General features: G+C 46.2%; 1 protein-coding gene across 1 annotated transcript in view; it reads right to left on the bottom strand.

Moving 5' to 3' along the window:
- Positions 1 to 19,111, bottom strand: part of LOC147437338 (homeobox-DDT domain protein RLT1-like) — a 63,846-nt gene that overhangs the window by 24,173 nt on the left and 20,562 nt on the right. Inside the window, exons 10-14 of the mRNA XM_086486887.1 lie at positions 16,156 to 16,308; positions 15,829 to 15,981; positions 15,537 to 15,743; positions 14,768 to 15,463; positions 14,181 to 14,684 (exon numbers count right to left, since the gene is read on the bottom strand). Of these exons, the coding sequence (XP_086343013.1) occupies positions 14,181 to 14,684; positions 14,768 to 15,463; positions 15,537 to 15,743; positions 15,829 to 15,981; positions 16,156 to 16,308 (1,713 nt within the window). The remainder of the gene's footprint in view (positions 1 to 14,180; positions 14,685 to 14,767; positions 15,464 to 15,536; positions 15,744 to 15,828; positions 15,982 to 16,155; positions 16,309 to 19,111) is intronic.

Genomic DNA, 19,111 nt, shown 5'->3' with positions numbered 1-19,111 from the left:
ACTTCTTTGAGGGAAAAAATTGAGAGAGGTTCTTTGGGTTCTTGGTTGTGCTTAGATTCTTAGTTCTTCCCTTGAGTTCGCGAAGCCGAAGCGCACACAGAGCTTTGATACCAATGTCAGGTGCAGCGGAAGTGTTTTAAGGATTTAGCTCAGATTTAGTACCCCGCACAAACACAAGGTTACTTCACTTCACTTGAAACGAGAAACTGAACTGAATTGAAGACAATGAAGAAGAGAGAGGACAGATAGAGAGAGAGAGAGAGAGAGAGAGACGACACTGCATGTCGGGTCCCAACCATGATGAGAACTTGATGTAGATGCCTGGTTCTGCGAGGCTGAGGGCTGAAATGCAAAAACGCTAGGGCTGGTCTTGATCTACAAGCGTTTGTGTTGCTGAAAAACGCTGATGCTGAGGGCTGAAATTGCTGGCGATGCTAAAGATGGAACACAATGATGTTGCGGGTACTTTGGTCCTAGTACTGCGGAACCTGACTTGCCATGTGAGGTGACCCCCAGGGTCACTTATATAGGAGTTTAATGTTGGGTCAAGTAGTGTCTCTTTAGCCCCCACGATCTTAATAAAATACATGCCTATTATTATTTAGTGACTTAAGTGACTGTTCATATGCCTACATGCTAAACTGATTGTACTGTGCAAGAGAAGGTATGCAACTATGACTTGCATGAACATGCACGTCCTGCTCAAAGTGTCAGGCTAGATCCTAAACCAAACTAAGACTGACGCTAGACTGTAGCAGTAGCTCAAGTGCAATGCGCACGTGACAATACCACATTAGCAACGTTGTGGGGGGCCTTTGAGAGGGTTGGTTGGGACCCCACCGGATCTCTCTCTCTCTCTCTCTCTCTCTCTCTCTCTCTCTCTCTCTCTCTCTCTCTCTCTCTCTCTCTCTCTCTCTCTCTCTCTCTGTGTGTGTGTGTGTGTGTGTGTGTGTGTGTGTGTGTGTGTGTGTGTGTGTGTGCAGCCCCGCGCCCCCCCCTCGCGCTCCCTCTGCCTCCCACCTCGCGCTCTCTCTTGCTCTCTCCCTCTGCAGCCCGGCCTCGCACTCTCCCCCTGCTGCCCTGCCCCCTTGTGCTTCCCCCCCCCCCCCCCCCCCCCCCTTTGCAGCCCCGCCCCCCCTCGCACTCCCTCTGCCCCCCCCCCCCCCCCCCCCCCGTCCCCCCTCTCGCGCCCCCCGTGCTGCCCGTGTGCAGAAAGAGAAAGTGGAGGGAAAAAAGAAAGCGTACCCCCCCCCCCCCCTCTGCCCCATGCGTAGAGAGAGAAAGTGGAGAAAAAAAAGCGTAGAGAGAAATAAAAAAGCCTAGATAGAGAAAACGTAGAGAGAGAAAGGATAGAGAGAAAACCTACACGCATAGAGAGAGAGAAAGCATAGAGGGAGAAAACCTGCGCGCTTACAGAGGAGGGGGGGAGAAATTGAAGAAATTCAGAAAATATATACTTGATGCGAGAGAAAATGTATGCATAATGTGGAAACATATGTGCGCATAGTGGCTCTCGTTTTGGCGGCGATTAAGCATGAGGAAGCAGAATGATAAGATCGACCCCTTAGAGGATGCCATCCAAAAGTGCAAAGAAGAAATGACAGAAACCATTAACAAGATGAACCGCAACCTATTGGGCACAATAAAAATGCTCAAAGGATGCGTGTTGATCCAAGAAAGCAAGATAAATGCACTGGAAGATCGTATGACGGCTCAGGATGAGGAGATTGCGTCACTCAAGAAGGATCTCGTTGAAGCACGATCAAGAAACACACTTGAAGAGGGAGAATTGCAACCCTCAGTAATAGAAGAACTCAACACGATCAAGGAGCAAGTACGGGCCATCAAAGAGGGAGAACTTAGAAGAGCAGCACAAAGAAATGACGACTTCTTGGGTGGATGTTATCACAAAGACTCAACAAAAGGCAGATGAAGCCGAGAAATGGATCGAGGTTGCCAAGAAAGAAAAAGGCAAGGAAATAACATCCACGTCCACACCCACTATTATTAATCTCACACTAGAGGAGCAAAGAAGACGTGTACGCGCTTTACATGTGAGAATTTGCGACCTTAAAGACAAAGATAATGTGGATGAAGAGGTAAAAGAACTTGTGGCTTTGATGGGGGTTCATGAGCCGATGCACACAAGAGCTTGGAGAGTGGGCAACAAGAAAAATGGAAGCAATGGGGAAACCTCGAAAGAAAGGGCACTCATCCTTCGTCTTCCCTCCATGGAAGCGAGGACTTTTTGAAGAAAAGGCCAACTCTTAAGAAGACGGGCATCTTTCTCGGGGATGATCTTACCCTCTCGCAGATCGCTCATATGCAGGAGGTCATGCCATAGAGTAGAGCGGCAAGGGAAAAAGGCAAGATTGCCTTTTACCAAGATGGAAGAGTGGTAAGACTGGAGCGACGCTCCACATGACGGTGTGAGACCTATGGGACCACACTCAAAGTTGCCACTTGGAATTGTAATGGATCCATGCGCCTTGATGTGGATGCTTTTGAGGATAGTTTTACTAGAAGGGACTTCATCTTCTACTCTGAGACACATCAGGCCCCTGGGCAATCTATGCCTCACATCAGTGGATACAGATGGGAGACAGCCTGCAGACACGAGACACGATCAGAGCACAGAGGGCGGGGATCAGGGGGAGTGGCAATGTTATTCAGCGAGGAGGTACAACCATTGATACATATAGCCCGCAAGGATGAGCAGGCTAGGTACATGTGGGTGAGATTGAGAGCAAAGACGGGCAGATATCTTTACATTGCTAGTCTGCTAACTTTCCCCCGAGTACGTCACTTTATGCATCACCCAAAGGCCAATCCCCCTTTTCTATTTTGGATGATGACATATGGGAGTTCTCTACAGATGGTGACATTATCGTTCTAGGGGACTTCAATGCTAGGACTACCCATCACCAGACAATATTTTATGATACTTTAGAGGAGATGCTGAGAGAGCTAGATGTTGTAGAGACGGGTTTGTCCAGACTATCACAGGATGTGGAACATACTGAATATAGATGACACTTGATAGACATGGGAACTGCACATGGACTGGCCATCTTGAATGGCCTACAGAGATTTTCCGTTGCGGGAGATTTTACATGCTTTCCATACAGACATGGAGCCACACAGTGGATTATGTCATGGCACAGACGAGCGTCATCTCTAGTAATCCAGGATCTCACGGTTGGACCCAGACCTGTTGGGGTGGCAGTGGATCATGCCCTTCTGTCGATGAACATCTCTTTTCAGTTTAATGTACCACACAGTCAACGGGCAACAGCACCTACTCGCTACACCTTCACTCGGGAGACGAACTCTGTATACATAGATGGGATATACAGACGGCTGTGCATTGAGGAGCCACGAGGAGCTTACTACTATACTCACACAGGTATTACATGAGGCAGCAACAGAGGCATACCCACACACTCAACGAGAGCAGAGACGCCGTTCTGGGAGCATGCCGCAGATCAATTGGTATGATCCGGAATGCCACGAGACTAGAGCCAGACTTCAAAGGGAGGTGCTTTTGGGGGACATCACTCACAAACAATCACATGACTTCCGACGCCTAGTGTGGCGGAAGAAGAGGGCATTTTTGGCTCGACTAGAGCAAGATCTATACCAACTATTCTTGAGTCAGGACTCACGTGAGGCATGGCGGCTCTTTCATGAGCACTCTCCCCCCCCCCCCCCCCCCCCCTGCCATTACCTCTACAAACCTAGGACCAATACACTTCATCTTTGTACACAGTTCCTAGACAGCCGCCCCTTCCCGACCCTACAGATCCATGCCCACACGCATGTGCTTTTTTCACCGCTGAGATGGTGAAGAAGGCCATTGATAGGATGAGGACTGGGAGAGCATATGATCATGATGGCTTAGTGGCTGAGCGTTTCATGCATGCCAGAGATCTACTAGCAGAGCTTCTAGCAGTTATGTTTAACCATGCGATTTGTGAAGGCTTGCCTTATACTTGGAGCCTATCTACTATTGTACCTATGTTCCAATTAGGAGACCCTATGGAGCCTGGGAATTCTTGCACTCTCATGATTGGACACACATTGGCACGGTTGTGCGCCATAGTTACCCGCAACGGGAAATCGGAACAGGAAACGGGGAACGGCAACATGCATGAAATGCCATTCCCTGTTTCGATACTCACGTTTGAAACACGGAACGGAGATTCGGAACGGGAAATTGGGATGGGAACGGGGAACAAGGATTTGAAAATGGCCATTCACTGTTACTATGTTGTACGCATCCATTCTTGAGCAGCAACTCAGTAGATGGGTAGAGAGGGAGAGGATACGCGTAGCCGGGCAAGCAGGGTTCAGGAGAGGCTTTTCTACTCTTGACCATATCTTGACACTCAGAGCCATCATTGAGGAGGGCAGATCAAATGGGAGATGGATCTATTGTAGCTTTGTGGACTTCAGCAAAGCATTTGACACAATATCTAGAGCTAGATTAATACGCAGACTACAGGAGATGGGAGTACCCACAGAGCTCATTTGGGGGATCATGGCATTATACAAGTCCGTAGTGGGGCATGTATGCACCTCACAGGGTCTATCTACACCGGTTCATGTCACAAAACGGGCACCACGTGCCAATAGAAAAGAGCAGACTAAACAGACTTTTAACACTTCAATAACAACTGAACTGAAAGACAGAGACGACACGCGACACAGAGTGGCAGAATTCCACCCCAAAGAGTATTGGCCCCAAACCTTGGCGCCCCTTTCGGTATTTCTTTATATTGCATCAACACAATACAAGCCGGTACTCCAGACTCTGCACCTTCTCTAGGAAGCATGCCAGAGAATGAGCCCTAACCTCATATTTAAAGGCACTTGGCCTAAAAAGCAGTTCACAGTAAAAAGCCTTCAAACTTAAAAGCATATGGTCCAAAAGCAAAGCCAAAAAGCTACCACTGTAAATCACGGAAATTCGTACAACCTGCCACGTCATCAACCAACGCAAAACGCAGAAATCCGTACAGCCTGCCACATCATCATGTCAGTGCAATTTTCGAAATTCTGCCACGTCATCAGTTTTTGTGTGTGCGCAAGTCCTACTTTATTTTAATCCTTTGTCACTTGGGGCCCCATCGAACGGGGTCCCCATAAGTTGGTAGGACTTCTTTTTTTGTTACTTGTTCTTCTTAGGGTTTAGGCCCCTCGGCCGACATCTGCAAGTTGACTCCATTCTTCAGGGCTTTGACACGTCAGCAGTTTGTTACATCTCCCCTTCTTGAAAGAGAGTAATCGTCCGCAATTACAGCATATCTGCAAAACAACTCAAGTTAGCTAAAAAAACATTCCGAGGGACAATCAATTTGCTCTTTTTATTAAGGAGTTAGCTTCTCCTTTCTGCTCTTTTGATCAAGGAGTTAGCTTCTCCTTTCGTCCAGATCGGAACTCTTGATATTCCATCGTAGTAAAATTAGCCATCACACCCAGACCGTAGTGATCTTCCACGGGTGTCTTGATGCACTAAAATTACATACCCAGGCAATCTCATCCAAATAGGAATATTCATTGGTTGGCATATCACAATGCAACACAAATGCTCACATATGCATGTTACAAGACATAGAAACATAAAGCCGCCGATGAACACTCCTCCCGCATAACCTAACAAGGACCGGGCCGGGAGATATTCAACGACTCCCTCATCACTCCTCCCGCATAACCTAAAAAGGTCCGGGCCGGGAGATATATAGGCCTTTTACAACCAAACGCCCCCCAGACCGCAGCCTGCGTTGTTTGAGGTGATGAGAGTAACCACTGCTCAGACTTCTTAATACTCCTCCTGCATAACCATCGAGGTCCGGGCCAGGAGTCACAACAACAATACTCCCCCCGTAAATAACCACAAGGGTCCGGGCCCTAAGTAAAACAAACAGCACTCCCCCCGCAAATAACCACAAGGGTCCGAGCCATGAGTATGAACAAGCATTCTCAAACATAATTTCTCACTACTCCACCCGGGAGTAAAATCACCAATAATTGAAACCACTATTAAAACCAGAGTCAAACAATTCAAATCGGTACCAAGACAGGTTCAAAACAAATACCATCCATTTCAAACACATTCCAAACAGGTGCTTTCCTATGTGTGAGGTGCGTGTGTGCATGCTTGTCTCTTTTGCCGGTGGATGGTGATGCGGGTTTGATAGGTGGTGTTTGCATCATCTTTGGCCTTGGACCCCTCCTCGTTGATGTTCCGCAGGTTCAAGAACGTCATAGTTCTGTTCAAGGGATGGCTTGAGGCTTTGTTATATCTCAGGGCTTTTTTCACTATTATGTGATGCCTACAGGCTTATGTAATGCCAACAAGCCTTGTTACTTGTTTACGTAATGCAAAAGGGTCTAAGCCCTCCCTTTTCTTGCCGAGAGAGAGAGAGAGAGAGAGAGAGAGAGAGAGAGAGAGAGAGAGAGAGAGAAATGAAATGAAATGTTATATTAACATCTTCAAGAGGCCAAAGTGACCTATGAGACCAAAAGCTACAATTGGTGAATCTGATACAGTGTCTGAGTACAAAAAGTAAAAAGAACTAAAAAACTGAAACTGAGACGAAATAGGTGGGGAGGGGTGATGGGGTGAGGACTGATATAATAAGTTAGCTGATACAAAGTTGAAACAAAGATGGGTCAAATGAGATACAAATCATCAAATGAGATCCCTCATCGGTCGCTGCAGAATCTCATCAATATCCTCCATGGTCAATATACTGACTGGTCGTCTTGCATGTCGAGCTAGGATGGCCTGGATCCTCTACTGCCACCTCCGTCGATGATGTGAGGCCCCCCGCGGTCGTGGGCGCTTGGATCTGCCTAGCTCAATGGCTCGATCGATCCGCATACTTTTGGTGTGGGTGGGATCTCAGATCTGTGTGATGACTACTCCTCTAGCTGTCCCCTGGCTCGTGTAAAGAAGTCTGTGATCCGTCTTTGAGACTGGCTCTCCCGTAATGTCCTCAGCAAGCTCTCTCTATGTCTGCGCAGCTCTAGTAGAAACAATCCAAGACATCTCATCTTCGTATCTCATGACTCTAGAAAATGGTCCAAAACCCTCTCTGAACAGACAGTGGAGAGAGAGAGAGAGAGAGAGAGAGAGAGAGAGAGAGAGTGTCACAAAGTGATGATGTGGCTACCGACAGCAGAAACCCTAATTTCTGCCAAAAACCCTAAAATTCCTACAAACCCTAATTTCTGCCAGAAACCCTAATTTCTGAAAATCGCAGAGGGGGGGGGAGGGGATTTGGTTTTTTTTTAGCCATGCAAATCTCAGCTTTTGGCTTTCTGCTACGAAAAGAATTGGATGAGAGAGAGAGAGAGAGAGAGAGAGAGAGAGAGAGAGAGAGAGAGAGAGAGTTGAATTGCTTTATTTTTACTCTCATTGAGAGAGAGAGAGAGAGAGAGAGAGAGAGAGAGAGAGAGAGAGAGAGAATCTGCTTTTGCTTTCAAGCTTTTTTGGGCTCTGCTTTTGGGCATCCCTTGTAACATTTAAATATGCACTGAGGGCCTCACTTCTCAGGGCATCTGGGCGCAGAGTCTGAGAGTGAAACCCTAACCGCTCTTGTACTCTGACATTGATTATTAATACAAAAAGAAATACCGAAAGGGGCGCCAGTCTTTAGGGCCAATATCTCTAGGCACGGAACTCCGCCGGGCTAGTGCAAATCTATTGTGATCTGTGAATTGTTTTGAAGTGGTTATTTCGTGCTGTCGAGATTGATTCTTGACTTGGAGTGTCCAAGTCTGTTACAGTGGTATCAGAGCACGGCCGATTTCTCTTCTACGGGAAATCAGATCCCCAAATTTTTTTTTCCGCGGCACCTATGGCTTCACACAAGGATCAGTCGACTCCCTCTGCATCTAGAGATGCGGGCAGGGATCACAACGAAGATTCAGACAGAGAGTATGGCCTGCCTCGGCCTACTCAGGCAGAGCAAAGAGAGATGAAGCGTCGTCAATTGATCAGCGATGCAACAAAGATGATGCTCAATTTTGCGAAGGATCCGAAATTGGCAAAATATATGAGCGAGACTTCTTTTCAGGAAGTGCATGCACAGTGGCAGAAAACCACTACACCACCCCTGAAACCCACTCTCAAGAAACCTTCTGATCACAAATAGTATACAGAGAAGGAATTACAAGAGGTGGTTGATGCACGGATTGCTCAGCTTTTTGACGCGCAAAAGAAGCCAAAAAGCACGGCAAAAAGCAGAAGAAAAGCACCGACTTCCCGGGATATTTGGGTCGTCAGTCGACTTTTGACAAGGCAAAGAAACAGAAGAAGCGAGTTCGATTTGAAGGAGTACCCAGTTCTTCTTCTTCTTCTGACAGTACTTCTAGCTCTTCAGATTCGAGCGAAGAAGACAGAAAAGGTAAAAAGCGAAGTAAGAAACAAAGCTTCGGAAAGGGCAAGAAAAAGGCAAAGAAGGCTAAATCTCGCCCAGAGACTGACAATTCTACTGAGGACTCGTCTACAGACAGCTCAGATTCGGATGACGGAAACTTTTATGCGAACAAGAAGAATTTTTACAAAGCCAACCAGTATGACTTTCTCGAAGATAAAAGCAAGAAAGTCCGAGAGTTTAAGGAAGGTGGCCACTCGATCAAGTTTGATACTTTTTCAGGATATCAGATGCTTCGAATGCTTTGTCTTTTATACAGCAGTTTGACATCGCTTTCGCGGGAGGACGCTATTCAGAGCACTCCAAGATTCGGAGAGCTGCCTCTTACTTTAAGGGGAATGCTTGTACTTGGTAGTCCACGCTTCTTTTAAACAAGGTTGCGCCAGTTAAATGGCTGAAATTTAAGAAGCTTTTTATTTCTTCTTGGTTGACGCAAGAATATGAACGAGATGTACGAGCTGCTTGGAACCATCTTCAAATGACCAAGAAAGATACAATCAATGCTTACTGTGAAAGATTCTGGAGCTCTTTTCTACCCGCCTCTTCATTCAAGAAGATCTCGTTCAGAGAACAGATTGAGCGGTTTCCCTTGGGTCTACCTACAGAGATCCGAGATCACTGCTTGGAACAGAAGTCAGCTTCTATTCAGGAGTTGATGAGTCATGCGAAGCAGGGCTTTGCCATTCAATCTGGCAATCTGACCTACCCCACAGATGAGGCCATGACACATTTAGCCGAACAGACTTCTGGGAATGAAAGTAGAAAGAAAAAGGGCAATCCAGAGAAAAAGGATGCACAACCCAAGCTTACTCCTGAGTAGAGAGCTCGCTTCATCAGAGAGGGGAAGTGCTTTGGATGCGGGGAACATGGACATATCTCCGCGAAGTGCCCTAAAAAGGCACAGAAAGAACAGAATGGTAAAGACGACGACAAGCCTGAGAGTTCAAGAGCAGCTGAGGAACGTGGCAGAAAAGGCAAATAGAAAAGATAGAAAAGCAGAACTGGTACCACATGGCGTGGGACCTGCACCGAATCTAATGAATGAAAGTACAAACTTTGCCACTTTTGGGGCAAAGTGAAGGATCAGGAAGCTCTTTTGAAGGAGCCAAGCCCAACTTTTTTTCACTTGGAATTGGCGGCTCGATTTGGAATTACGCCCGACAGACTGACGCCACAGGCAGAGGTAGTTCGACTGGCACCCAGATGGAATGTTGCCATTACACCGAGCATTGGCAAACTTCGTTTGCAATGACAGAGGTGTTCAGGGCACGCGAGTGACGTTCTACTTAGGATCCCTTGGTACCACAAGAGCTACGCCGTGGTTGACTATCGGGCCGAGAAAGCGACTTCGATAAATGAAGGGCTCAGAGATTGTACTTGATGAACTTCAGTTTCTTTACTCATTCTTTTGGGAGAGAACTGAATGATGGATAAAGGTTGAATATGTTTTGACCTGATCAAAAGAACGCCAAGATTTTTCTCCACACTCATGCCGATTGTTTTTCAGAGGGCCTGAAGATCAGACCATTGACCTGATACCTGGAAGCACGCCACCGAACTGGCCACCGAACCGTGTGAGCCGAGTACAGAATGAAAAGATTATGAACCCAGTGAAAGACCTCTTGGAAAAGGGTCTTGTCCAGCATAGTACTTCACCATATTGCTCTCCACTGTTGTTGGATTTGAAGAAAGACGGATCTTGGGGAATGAGCATCGATTATAGCACTCTCAACAAAATCACCATCAAGAACAGATTTCCAATTCCTAGGATCAATGATATACTCGACAGGTTACAGGGATCCTCGTGCTTTAGCAGGATTGACTTGAAGAGTGGATATTATCAGATCCGAATCGTGCCGGGAGACGTCTACAAGACAGCCTTTCGGACGACTTTTGGGTTATTGGAGTTTTTTTTTGTGATGCCTTTTGGCTTAACCAATGCTCCTGCGACATTTAAACCGGATGATGGACATGATTTTTCAAGAGTACAAGCTATTTGTTGGTACTTTCTTTGATGATACCATTGTTTTCTCCAAGAATGAAGCAGAACACAGAGATCATATGCTTCAGAGATACATTTTTTTTGGGACACTTTGTCTCAGCAACAGGAGTGCAAATGGATCCGGCCAAGATAGACACTATCCGTGATTGGCCCGATTTGAAGAATGTCCATGAAACTGAAAGCTTCTTGGGACTGTGTTCGTACTACAGACGGTTCGTTCGAAAGTTTGCAAAGGTTGCTTCCCCTTTGCATATTCTTGATACAGAAAGGAGTCCCTTTCTCGTGGGGATCCACAGAGGTGACTGCCTTTCAAACATTGAAAGAGAAATTGACTACAAGGACCAGATTTGACTTTGCCGGACTTGCAGAAGTCATTTGAAGTATTTTGTGATGCTTGTGGTCCTAGTCTGGGTGCGGTCTTAATGCAAGAAGGCCATGTCATTGCTTACGAGAGCCGATTGTTCTCTAGGCCGGAAATGACAGCACAGATTTATGAGAAAGATACACATTTTGCACATATATTTTCACACGGATACGGGATGGGGAGACAATAGTTGGATACTCCCTTCGGGAAGGCTACTTGATGAGAAAAACCATGTTGTGCGTGCCGTTGAGGGAAAAGGTTATGACTGAATGCCACTGTCCACCTTTTACGGGTCACTGCGCCATTGCTACCACCATGAAGGGGATAGAGAGATACTTCTTTTGGCCGAGACTCAAAAAGGATGTGGAAAAGTTTGTGCGCAGATGCTTAGTATGCCAGAAGGTCAAGTTTGACAGGCATAAGGCAGAGGGATTGTTACAGCCTTTACCCATACCCACCCACCCCTGGGAAAGTATTGCAATGGATTTCATTTTTGATCTCCCGAGAACACAGAATGATCACGATGATTTTCCGATTACATGGCACGTTTGAGACGATTCTCTCCGACAGAGACCCTAGATTTATGAGCTTGTTTTGGAAGGCAATTTGGGAGAACATTGGCACGCGGTTGCATTTCTCGTCATCGTTCCACTTGCAGACTGACGGGCAATCTGAGATTGCCAATTCAGTGGTTTTAGATTTATTGAAGTCTTGTATCTCGGATCAGAAGACTCAATGGGAAAAGAACTTACCTTTGGTAGAATTTGCCTACAATAACAAGATACACTCTTCGACGGGGAAGACGCCATTTGAGATTGTTGAAAGTGCTGCGAAGGTTCCATCCTTCCTGAGCACGAAAGATTAGATATTTGAAGCGGATGAATATTCGCGAGATTTGGATACGGCTTTTGCCAAGGTTCACGAGACTTTGCAGAAGTCTCAAGAACGAGAGAAAAAGGCAGCGGATCGCCATCATCGCGACTTGAAATTGAAGGAGAATGATTGGGTGCTCTTACGTTTTGAGAAGGTACGCCTACGAAAGAAAAAGGGAAAGGAGAGGCTTTTTCCAAAGCTTAGTATGCGATACTACGGACCTTTCCAGATCACTGAAAAGATAAATGATGTCTCCTTTCAATTGAAACTGCCAGATACTTGGAGGATTCACAATGCATTCCATGTCTCTTGAAACCTTTTAAGGGTGATGTGCCTGATGATGGGGAGCCTGATGAGCAACCCGAGGTGGAAGAAAACGAGGAGATCCTTGTTCCTGAACAGATTTTGGCACATAGGGATACGAAGAAAGGTAAAGTCCGAAGGCGGTTCTTGGTTAAGTTCAAGAACTTTCCTGCATTTGATGCGAAGTGGATGGAGGAGGAGGGCCTAGCAGATACTCCTTGGATTGTGAAACTTTACCTTGATGCTTTCGTTTAGCATAGTCTACTCCAAATGGAACCCGGAAATTCAGCTTTGCCAAAGATCTGGTGCAGTGGGATGCACAAGAGGAGAGTTACTCCGCTCCTTTGTCAACAGATGCCTTGATTTTGACACTAAAGTCGCTGATGTCTCTTTGAGCTTCACGGATACTGAGAGCTGACAATATTCTGCTGGATGACTTTATGAAATGGAATTCCTGATTATGATACTGATTTGTTCTTGACTTCTTTTGAGTGCAGGAACTAATAGACGAAATGACTGCAGCATTTTGGTCCGATTGATCTCGAATAGACATGGTTGCAATAGGGGTTAGTCAATCGGACATCGATGAGATCCCGATTGGACCTAGATGTGATTGCTAGCTACATTGCCGATAAATCACGGTCTAAGATCCGAATGAATGTTGAATGTCATGGGATGTCTTGTGATGTCTAGTGATGTCCTGTGATGTCGTGTGATGTGACTATCGATTTGGTACATGTGCTAGATGTGTGTCCCTAGTACATAGGTACTAACAGTCAGCGTCTACTAAGACGGTTTATGGCTTTTGTCGGTTTTGCAGGCGTAATCGCGGTCGATTACAATGCTTTCAAGAGGGGGGTATGTCACAAAGTGATGACGTGGCTATCGACAGCAAAAACCCTAATTTCTGCCAAAAACCCTAATTTTCGAAAATCGCGGAGGTGGGAAAAAAATAATAATAATAAATTTTTTTTTGTTTTTTTTTAGCGACGCAAATCTCAGCTTTTGGCTTTTTGCTACGAAAAGAATTGGATGAGAGAGAGAGAGAGAGTTGAATTGCTTTATTTTTACTCTCATTGAGAAAGAGAAAGAATCTGCTTTTGCTTTCAAGCTTTTGGGGCTCTGCTTTTGGGCATCCCTTGTAACATTTAAATATGCGGTGAGGGCCTCACTTCTCAGGGCATCTGGACGCAGAGTCTGAGAGTGAAACCCTAACCGCTCTTGTACTCTGACATTGATTATTAATACAAAAAGAAATATCGAAAGGAGTGCCAGTCTGTGGGGCAAATATCTCTAGGCACGGAACTCCACCAAGCCAGTGCAAATCTGTTGTGATCGGTGAATTGTTTTGAAGTGGTTATTTGGTGCTGTCGCGATTGATTCTTGACTTGGAGTGTCCAAGTCTGTTACACACACACACACACACACACATAGAGAGAGAGAGAGAGAGAGAGAGAGAGAGAGAGAGAGAGCATTAGTCCAATGCATTTTGTTTGAATAAAATGGAGAGGACAATGTCCTGAGAACAATCACAAGATTCAGCATCTCAACCATGGAGATTAAAAGGCTTCCGGTTAAAGGGAGGATTCAAATGTCCAACCACTGTGTTGTTATCTTTCAACACGAGACAAAGAAAGAAAGAAGAGAGAATCCATTAGAGCCAATGTTGTCCTTAGAGAATATTCCAGCTTCAGAGAGAAAAATGTTAAAATTGACATTTTCAAGAGGCCAAATTCGCCTAAGAGACAAAATGATGGACAAAAGTATCCACGTCTCTGTCCAAAGTGTGTAAAATGTGTACTATCTGTGTTCCATAACCAGGCTTACCACAAGCATGCTTCAAAATAAGTTTTAGAGAAAATATTCAAGCCTGTGAAAGAGAAGATTCGTGATATTAACATTCTCAAGAGGCCGCATTGGCCTATGAGACATGGACAAAAGTATCCATGTCTTTGTGCACCATGGATAAACAAAAAAACATAGTGTGTAAAATGTGTAATATCTATGCCCCATAACCATGCTTACTACTACTTTGCTAGTAAATGTGTGTGTGTGTGCGCGAGTGTGTGTGTGTGTGTGTGTGTGTGTGTGTGTGTGTGTGTGTGTGTGTGTGTGTGTGTGTGTGTGTGTGTGTGTGTGTGTGTGTGTGTGTGTGTGTGTGTGAGAGAGAGAGAGAGAGAGAGAGAGAGAGAACCTCTTTTGTGTCAATTACGTGCCAGTCATCGTCGGTGGATGATTCAAGAAAGATCCTTGCACAACTCTGATCGTTTTTACTATTACTTGTCACAAACTGCCAGTACCGATTGTATCTGCGGTCAAAGCCCAAAGGAATGAATCTGTAGGGATAGAGCTCCTCCGCTTTCAGCCCAATTTCTGCTTTCATCTGAGCACGGGACTTCTCGCCGGGATGAAGCTCTTGGTTAGAGCTGACTCTCATCATGGTTGTTTCTCTTTCCATCGCAGAGGATTCACCTCCCCATTCAGGTTGTGCTGTCGATGCATCTAGTATGGAGTCCACCTTCTCTTCACGGAACAGACTGTCCTGTTCACCTTCTAAATTACCGGTTGCATCAATTCTACATGCTTCATCTGACAGCAATTGAGGCCTCATGTTCTGTTCTTCTTTAAAACGTCGCCTATCTAGCTGTGCTTCTGCCCATAGTTGTCTCCTTAAACAGTTTGCTGACTCTAGGCGCTCCTGAAAAGACCAAAATTAGAGAAATTCAATAAAACTGCTTGCATCAATTGAAAATTCTGCATGAATACAAAACTTGAATCAACCTCTAGAGCCACTCGGACGGTGTTGCCTTCATTGATCGCTTCAACCAAAATAACCAACGCACTCAGCCTTTCCTCGACGCTCAGATCGCAGTAATCCCCCTCCATTAGACCCTGAACCCAGGACTCACCTACATGACTTTCATCAATTTCAGACTCTTCAGGTAACACACCATTGGATGGAATCTTGCTGTCAGAGGTGCAAGAGTCCTGGTCTACACTTTCTAGCACATTGCCATGAGTATCTTCCAGCATCATGCTTTGGTTCACCACATTGGTTTTGTGAGAACTCTGCAAGGGAAGATCTACTCCAATACATCCATTTTCATTGAGCGAACTGCATGTCGTATCAATGTCCTTACACATTAATGTGTCCTCCTCAACCAATGGTCCCTCCAAGTCATCCCCCTCTACATCCTCCACATCTTCGTCAGAATCCTCCTCCCTTTCTGCCTCATCAGCAAACTCCGTTTCCTTCTCAGGGTCCTCTTCCTCATTGTTTATATTCACAAACAAGTGAATTTTCTCTCTTGCTGCTTGTAGAATACTATCAGCATCTTTCGGGTCCTTCCTGAACGCTGCCCGAACACAATATGTAGAAGGTGCAACTCTCTCAAAAAGCTTTGCATCCCTGGAAAGCGCAGCCGCAATGGACGCTTCTGGTGTCTTACTGGTAGTAAGATCCCGAAGTCCCGACCTCTAAAAGATGCAGACAGTAGTATTAGCTTTTCTAGATAAATCAGTTCAGAATTGAACAGAAACTGGTTCAAACCTGAATACGATCAGCAACTTCCAAGATTGACAGCCCACTTTGGCCCTCGATTGAGAGCACATGGAATGCAGCAAACTTGACAGTTCCTGGTGTTAGTCTGTGACGCTTCCGCTTCCGAAATCCACCTCTCCCTTGCATTTGGGAAACTGCCTTTTCCACTGCCATACCAGAGCGTAAGAAATTTACTATGTCATAGCTATTCTTCCCCTGCAAAAGAAGTCGAGAGTGTGCTCACATGAATAGACCAAGAAACCACTAACACCTACAGGTGAAAACAAAAGTCCACACTGACCTCATCATCACATGGAAGGTCAGCCTCTGCATTAGGCTTCTTCCACCTAGGACCATATCCAGCAGCAAGGGCCAACTGGCGTAAAATTTCAGGCCATGTCTGCGGATTCAAGTGCTGCTTCCATTCGCATATATCAAAGCCCCATGCAAAAGCCTGCTTCAGCACAGAGCACTGCTAAAAGACTGCAAAAATTCTTTTCAATCAACTAATATAGATAGATGAAAGTCTGAAGCTAGAATTTTCTAGAGTATTTATAGGTAAAAAGCTTGTATGGCAGCAGGTATTAGTAGAAAATGGGCAAGAACTAAATGATTTAAGTATACTTACAGCCTCCACCAGAAGAGGGTGTCCCCCACCCGAAAAGGCAGGAGCATATTGATTTGAACCTAATCCAGACGCAGAGGCTCGGGCCACATCTTCCACATCTTTCACAAGTGTTCGTAACAAGCAAATATGCACTTCTCCTAGCAATCTAGAATCCTGCAATTGTGATATCTCTCTCTCTCTCTCTCTCTCTCTCTCTCTCTCTCTCTCTCTCTCTCTCTCTCTCTCTCTCTCTCTCTCTCTCTCTCTCTCTCTCTCGTTTTGTCATGTTTGTTACTCTGACTTTGTATCAGATCCACCACATTGTAACTGTCTGGTCTCATAGGTCATTCTGGCCTTCTGAAGACGTTAATATAACATTTCATAACATTTCTCTCTCTCTCTCTCTCTCTCTCTCTCTCTCTCTCTCTCTCTCTCTCTCTCTCTCTCTCTCTCTCTCTCTCTCTCTCGTTTTGTCATTTTTGTTACTCTGACTTTGTATCAGATCCACCACATTGTAACTGTCTGGTCTCATAGGTCATTCTGGCCTTCTGAAGACGTTAATATAACTTTCATATCTCTCTCTCTCTCTCTCTCTCTCTCTCTCTCTCTCTCTCTCTCTCTCTCTCTCTCTCTTTTTTTTTGGAAAAATCAGGGCTATATATTACCGAGTACAATATAATCCCCAATGGATGCCAAAATAGCCTATCACGTGGGGTGTACAATCTGAATGGAAGGGTGAGAGCCACTATAGTGACAACTCGACTAGAACAATCTCATGGTGGTCTGTGTGATGAGTGAAGGAGAAACCACTGAGGGGGGGCATAATGCTATGTAATCTGGCCACCTGTAAGTGTGAGGAAGAGTGGTGATCTGGCCCAACGCCGTAGGAAGGCAAATCGACGAGCCTTGGCTGCTGTAGAGGTACCTGAGGAAGAATCCCACTGCCAAATGAGGGTGTGAATGATGTCCAGCCAAATGGCCGTGAGGGTATCCTGAAGGAGCTGTGGTGTTGCACTGAGAATGTGAAGACAACGAGCTCTCCAAATATTCCATAGTGTAATGCTAGTGATGACTGAAAAAACTTCATCACGGGTCTGAGGATCCCCCTGCCAAGCGATCTGTGGAAACATAGCCAAAGTCCCTCGCCGATAACCAGTCGAGGAAAGCATAAGAGTTGGATCTGTGTCTGAGCCCTCGTAGAAAAGATGTGGCCCGGGCATCGGCATGCGGCCCGGGCATCGGAACATGACCAAAGACAGTGTGCAGGGGACTCGGGTAGTCGCAGAGGACAGCGAGTACATAACGGATCATGACCCATAGTAGCTAGCCGAGTCCCAACTGGAAGTCCTACATGTGCAATCATCCACATGAAAAAAGAAATACAACGAGCCGCATGTAAATCCCAGATGGCTGACCAAAACTGTTGTAGATAGGCGTGGGAGAGACCTGAATGTAACCAGAAACGCATACGAGTGGGCTGCTCTGGGTGCTGTCTCATCAATGCTAATCTTCCAATTCTGACAGTGTACTCAAAGAATGATACAGGTGCACCGGTGGGGTTAGAGTGAGGCCAATGCCACTCTCCTGGGTCCCAATAAAGCTGAGATAGTGCACGACCCTCCCACACCCAAAGCCTCCAAAGGGCGGCATCAGCGGAAGCGAAACGGGGGTCAACACAACGACACTTCCCACGGGAGCCTACTACTCGTATGGCCTCCCATCGAGCGCCGGGGTAGACAAGGTGCGGAGAGGTGGTAGCATATGTCAATCTAACATGAATCCCCTGAGAGCAGTCTGTTTCAACTGTGAACAGCATGGTGTCTAAACGAACTAATAAGAGAGTGCTCTGAGCAAAGAGACCTTCCCAGCCACTATGGGGAGGCATCTGAACCGTGCCTCGCATGACTGCATCCCACTGTGAAGGAACGGCGGAGTCAATCTCAAGCAGTCTGTCTGTCACCCCGCGACCAATGTCATAATGTTCTGCCACAAAATCTGCATCCAGCATACGTGTCTCATGAAACAACCGCATAGAGGCAGCAGGGCCAGTGTCCCAAGCAGCCCAATCAATGTGAGTCCTCTCTCCAAGCTGACGGGGTGGATTAACCGAAGAATCAAGAACTGCATCATTCCAAATGAGAGGTTGGCGCTCAATCTCCTCACGACATGAGGGAGGTGAGCGTATGATAGCCCTTCGCATGGAGACCCAAATCTGAAGGAGTGATCAGATGAAGGGTGAGAGAGTGCTGGTGAATAAAGGGGCATCCGTAAAGAGAAAACGATACCCTGTATGCCAAGTATGGCCATCTCTAGTGCCGCGGCGCGGAGTCGCTGTGGAAAGAGCGGCCTGAAGAAGCATCTTCCAAGGTTCTTGGCCGGGAAAAAGACCCCGAACAATAAGCTTGGTAAGAAGGGCGCGGCTCTGTAATTCTGGATCAATAATGCCAAGGCCACCCTCTGGTCGAGGGCGAATAATCGTGGACCAGCAAACTCGGGCACGAGTATCAGTACTCCCATCTGTGCCACTCCATAAAAAGTTCCGCACGAGTCTGCGGAGCTGAGCTATCACTCCAGAATGTAGCATCCAACAGGAGGCCGTATACCATACTGTAGCCAGAATGACCTGGTTGGAGACCAATGCACGGCCAGCCAACGACAAATGACGTGAAGACCAATGACAAAGCTTCCTGCGAATAGACTGTAGTACGGGTGCAAACTGCTGCTGTGAGGAAACGTCAAATCCAACCTGGAAGCCCAGATATCTGCATGTCTGACATGGCTGTAGCCATGTGAAACCATCAGTTACCCCCCAAGTAGGTACGTCATCACTGCCAACCAATAACCCATAGGATTTATGCTAGTTAATGCGTGCACCACTCGCAATGCAAAAATCCTCCAGGGCTCCCCGCATGGCATCAAGAGCTGCTAGCAAATAGCGCAACATCAGCATAGTGTCATCAGCAAACTCATGATCGAT

This window comes from Adiantum capillus-veneris, chromosome 17 (genome assembly GCF_014529385.1).
Source record: "Adiantum capillus-veneris isolate H3 chromosome 17, ASM1452938v2, whole genome shotgun sequence".
Taxonomy (NCBI): Eukaryota; Viridiplantae; Streptophyta; class Polypodiopsida; order Polypodiales; family Pteridaceae; genus Adiantum; species Adiantum capillus-veneris.
Note: the sequence above shows the minus strand (reverse complement) of the source record. Positions and strands in the feature narration are given on the sequence as shown.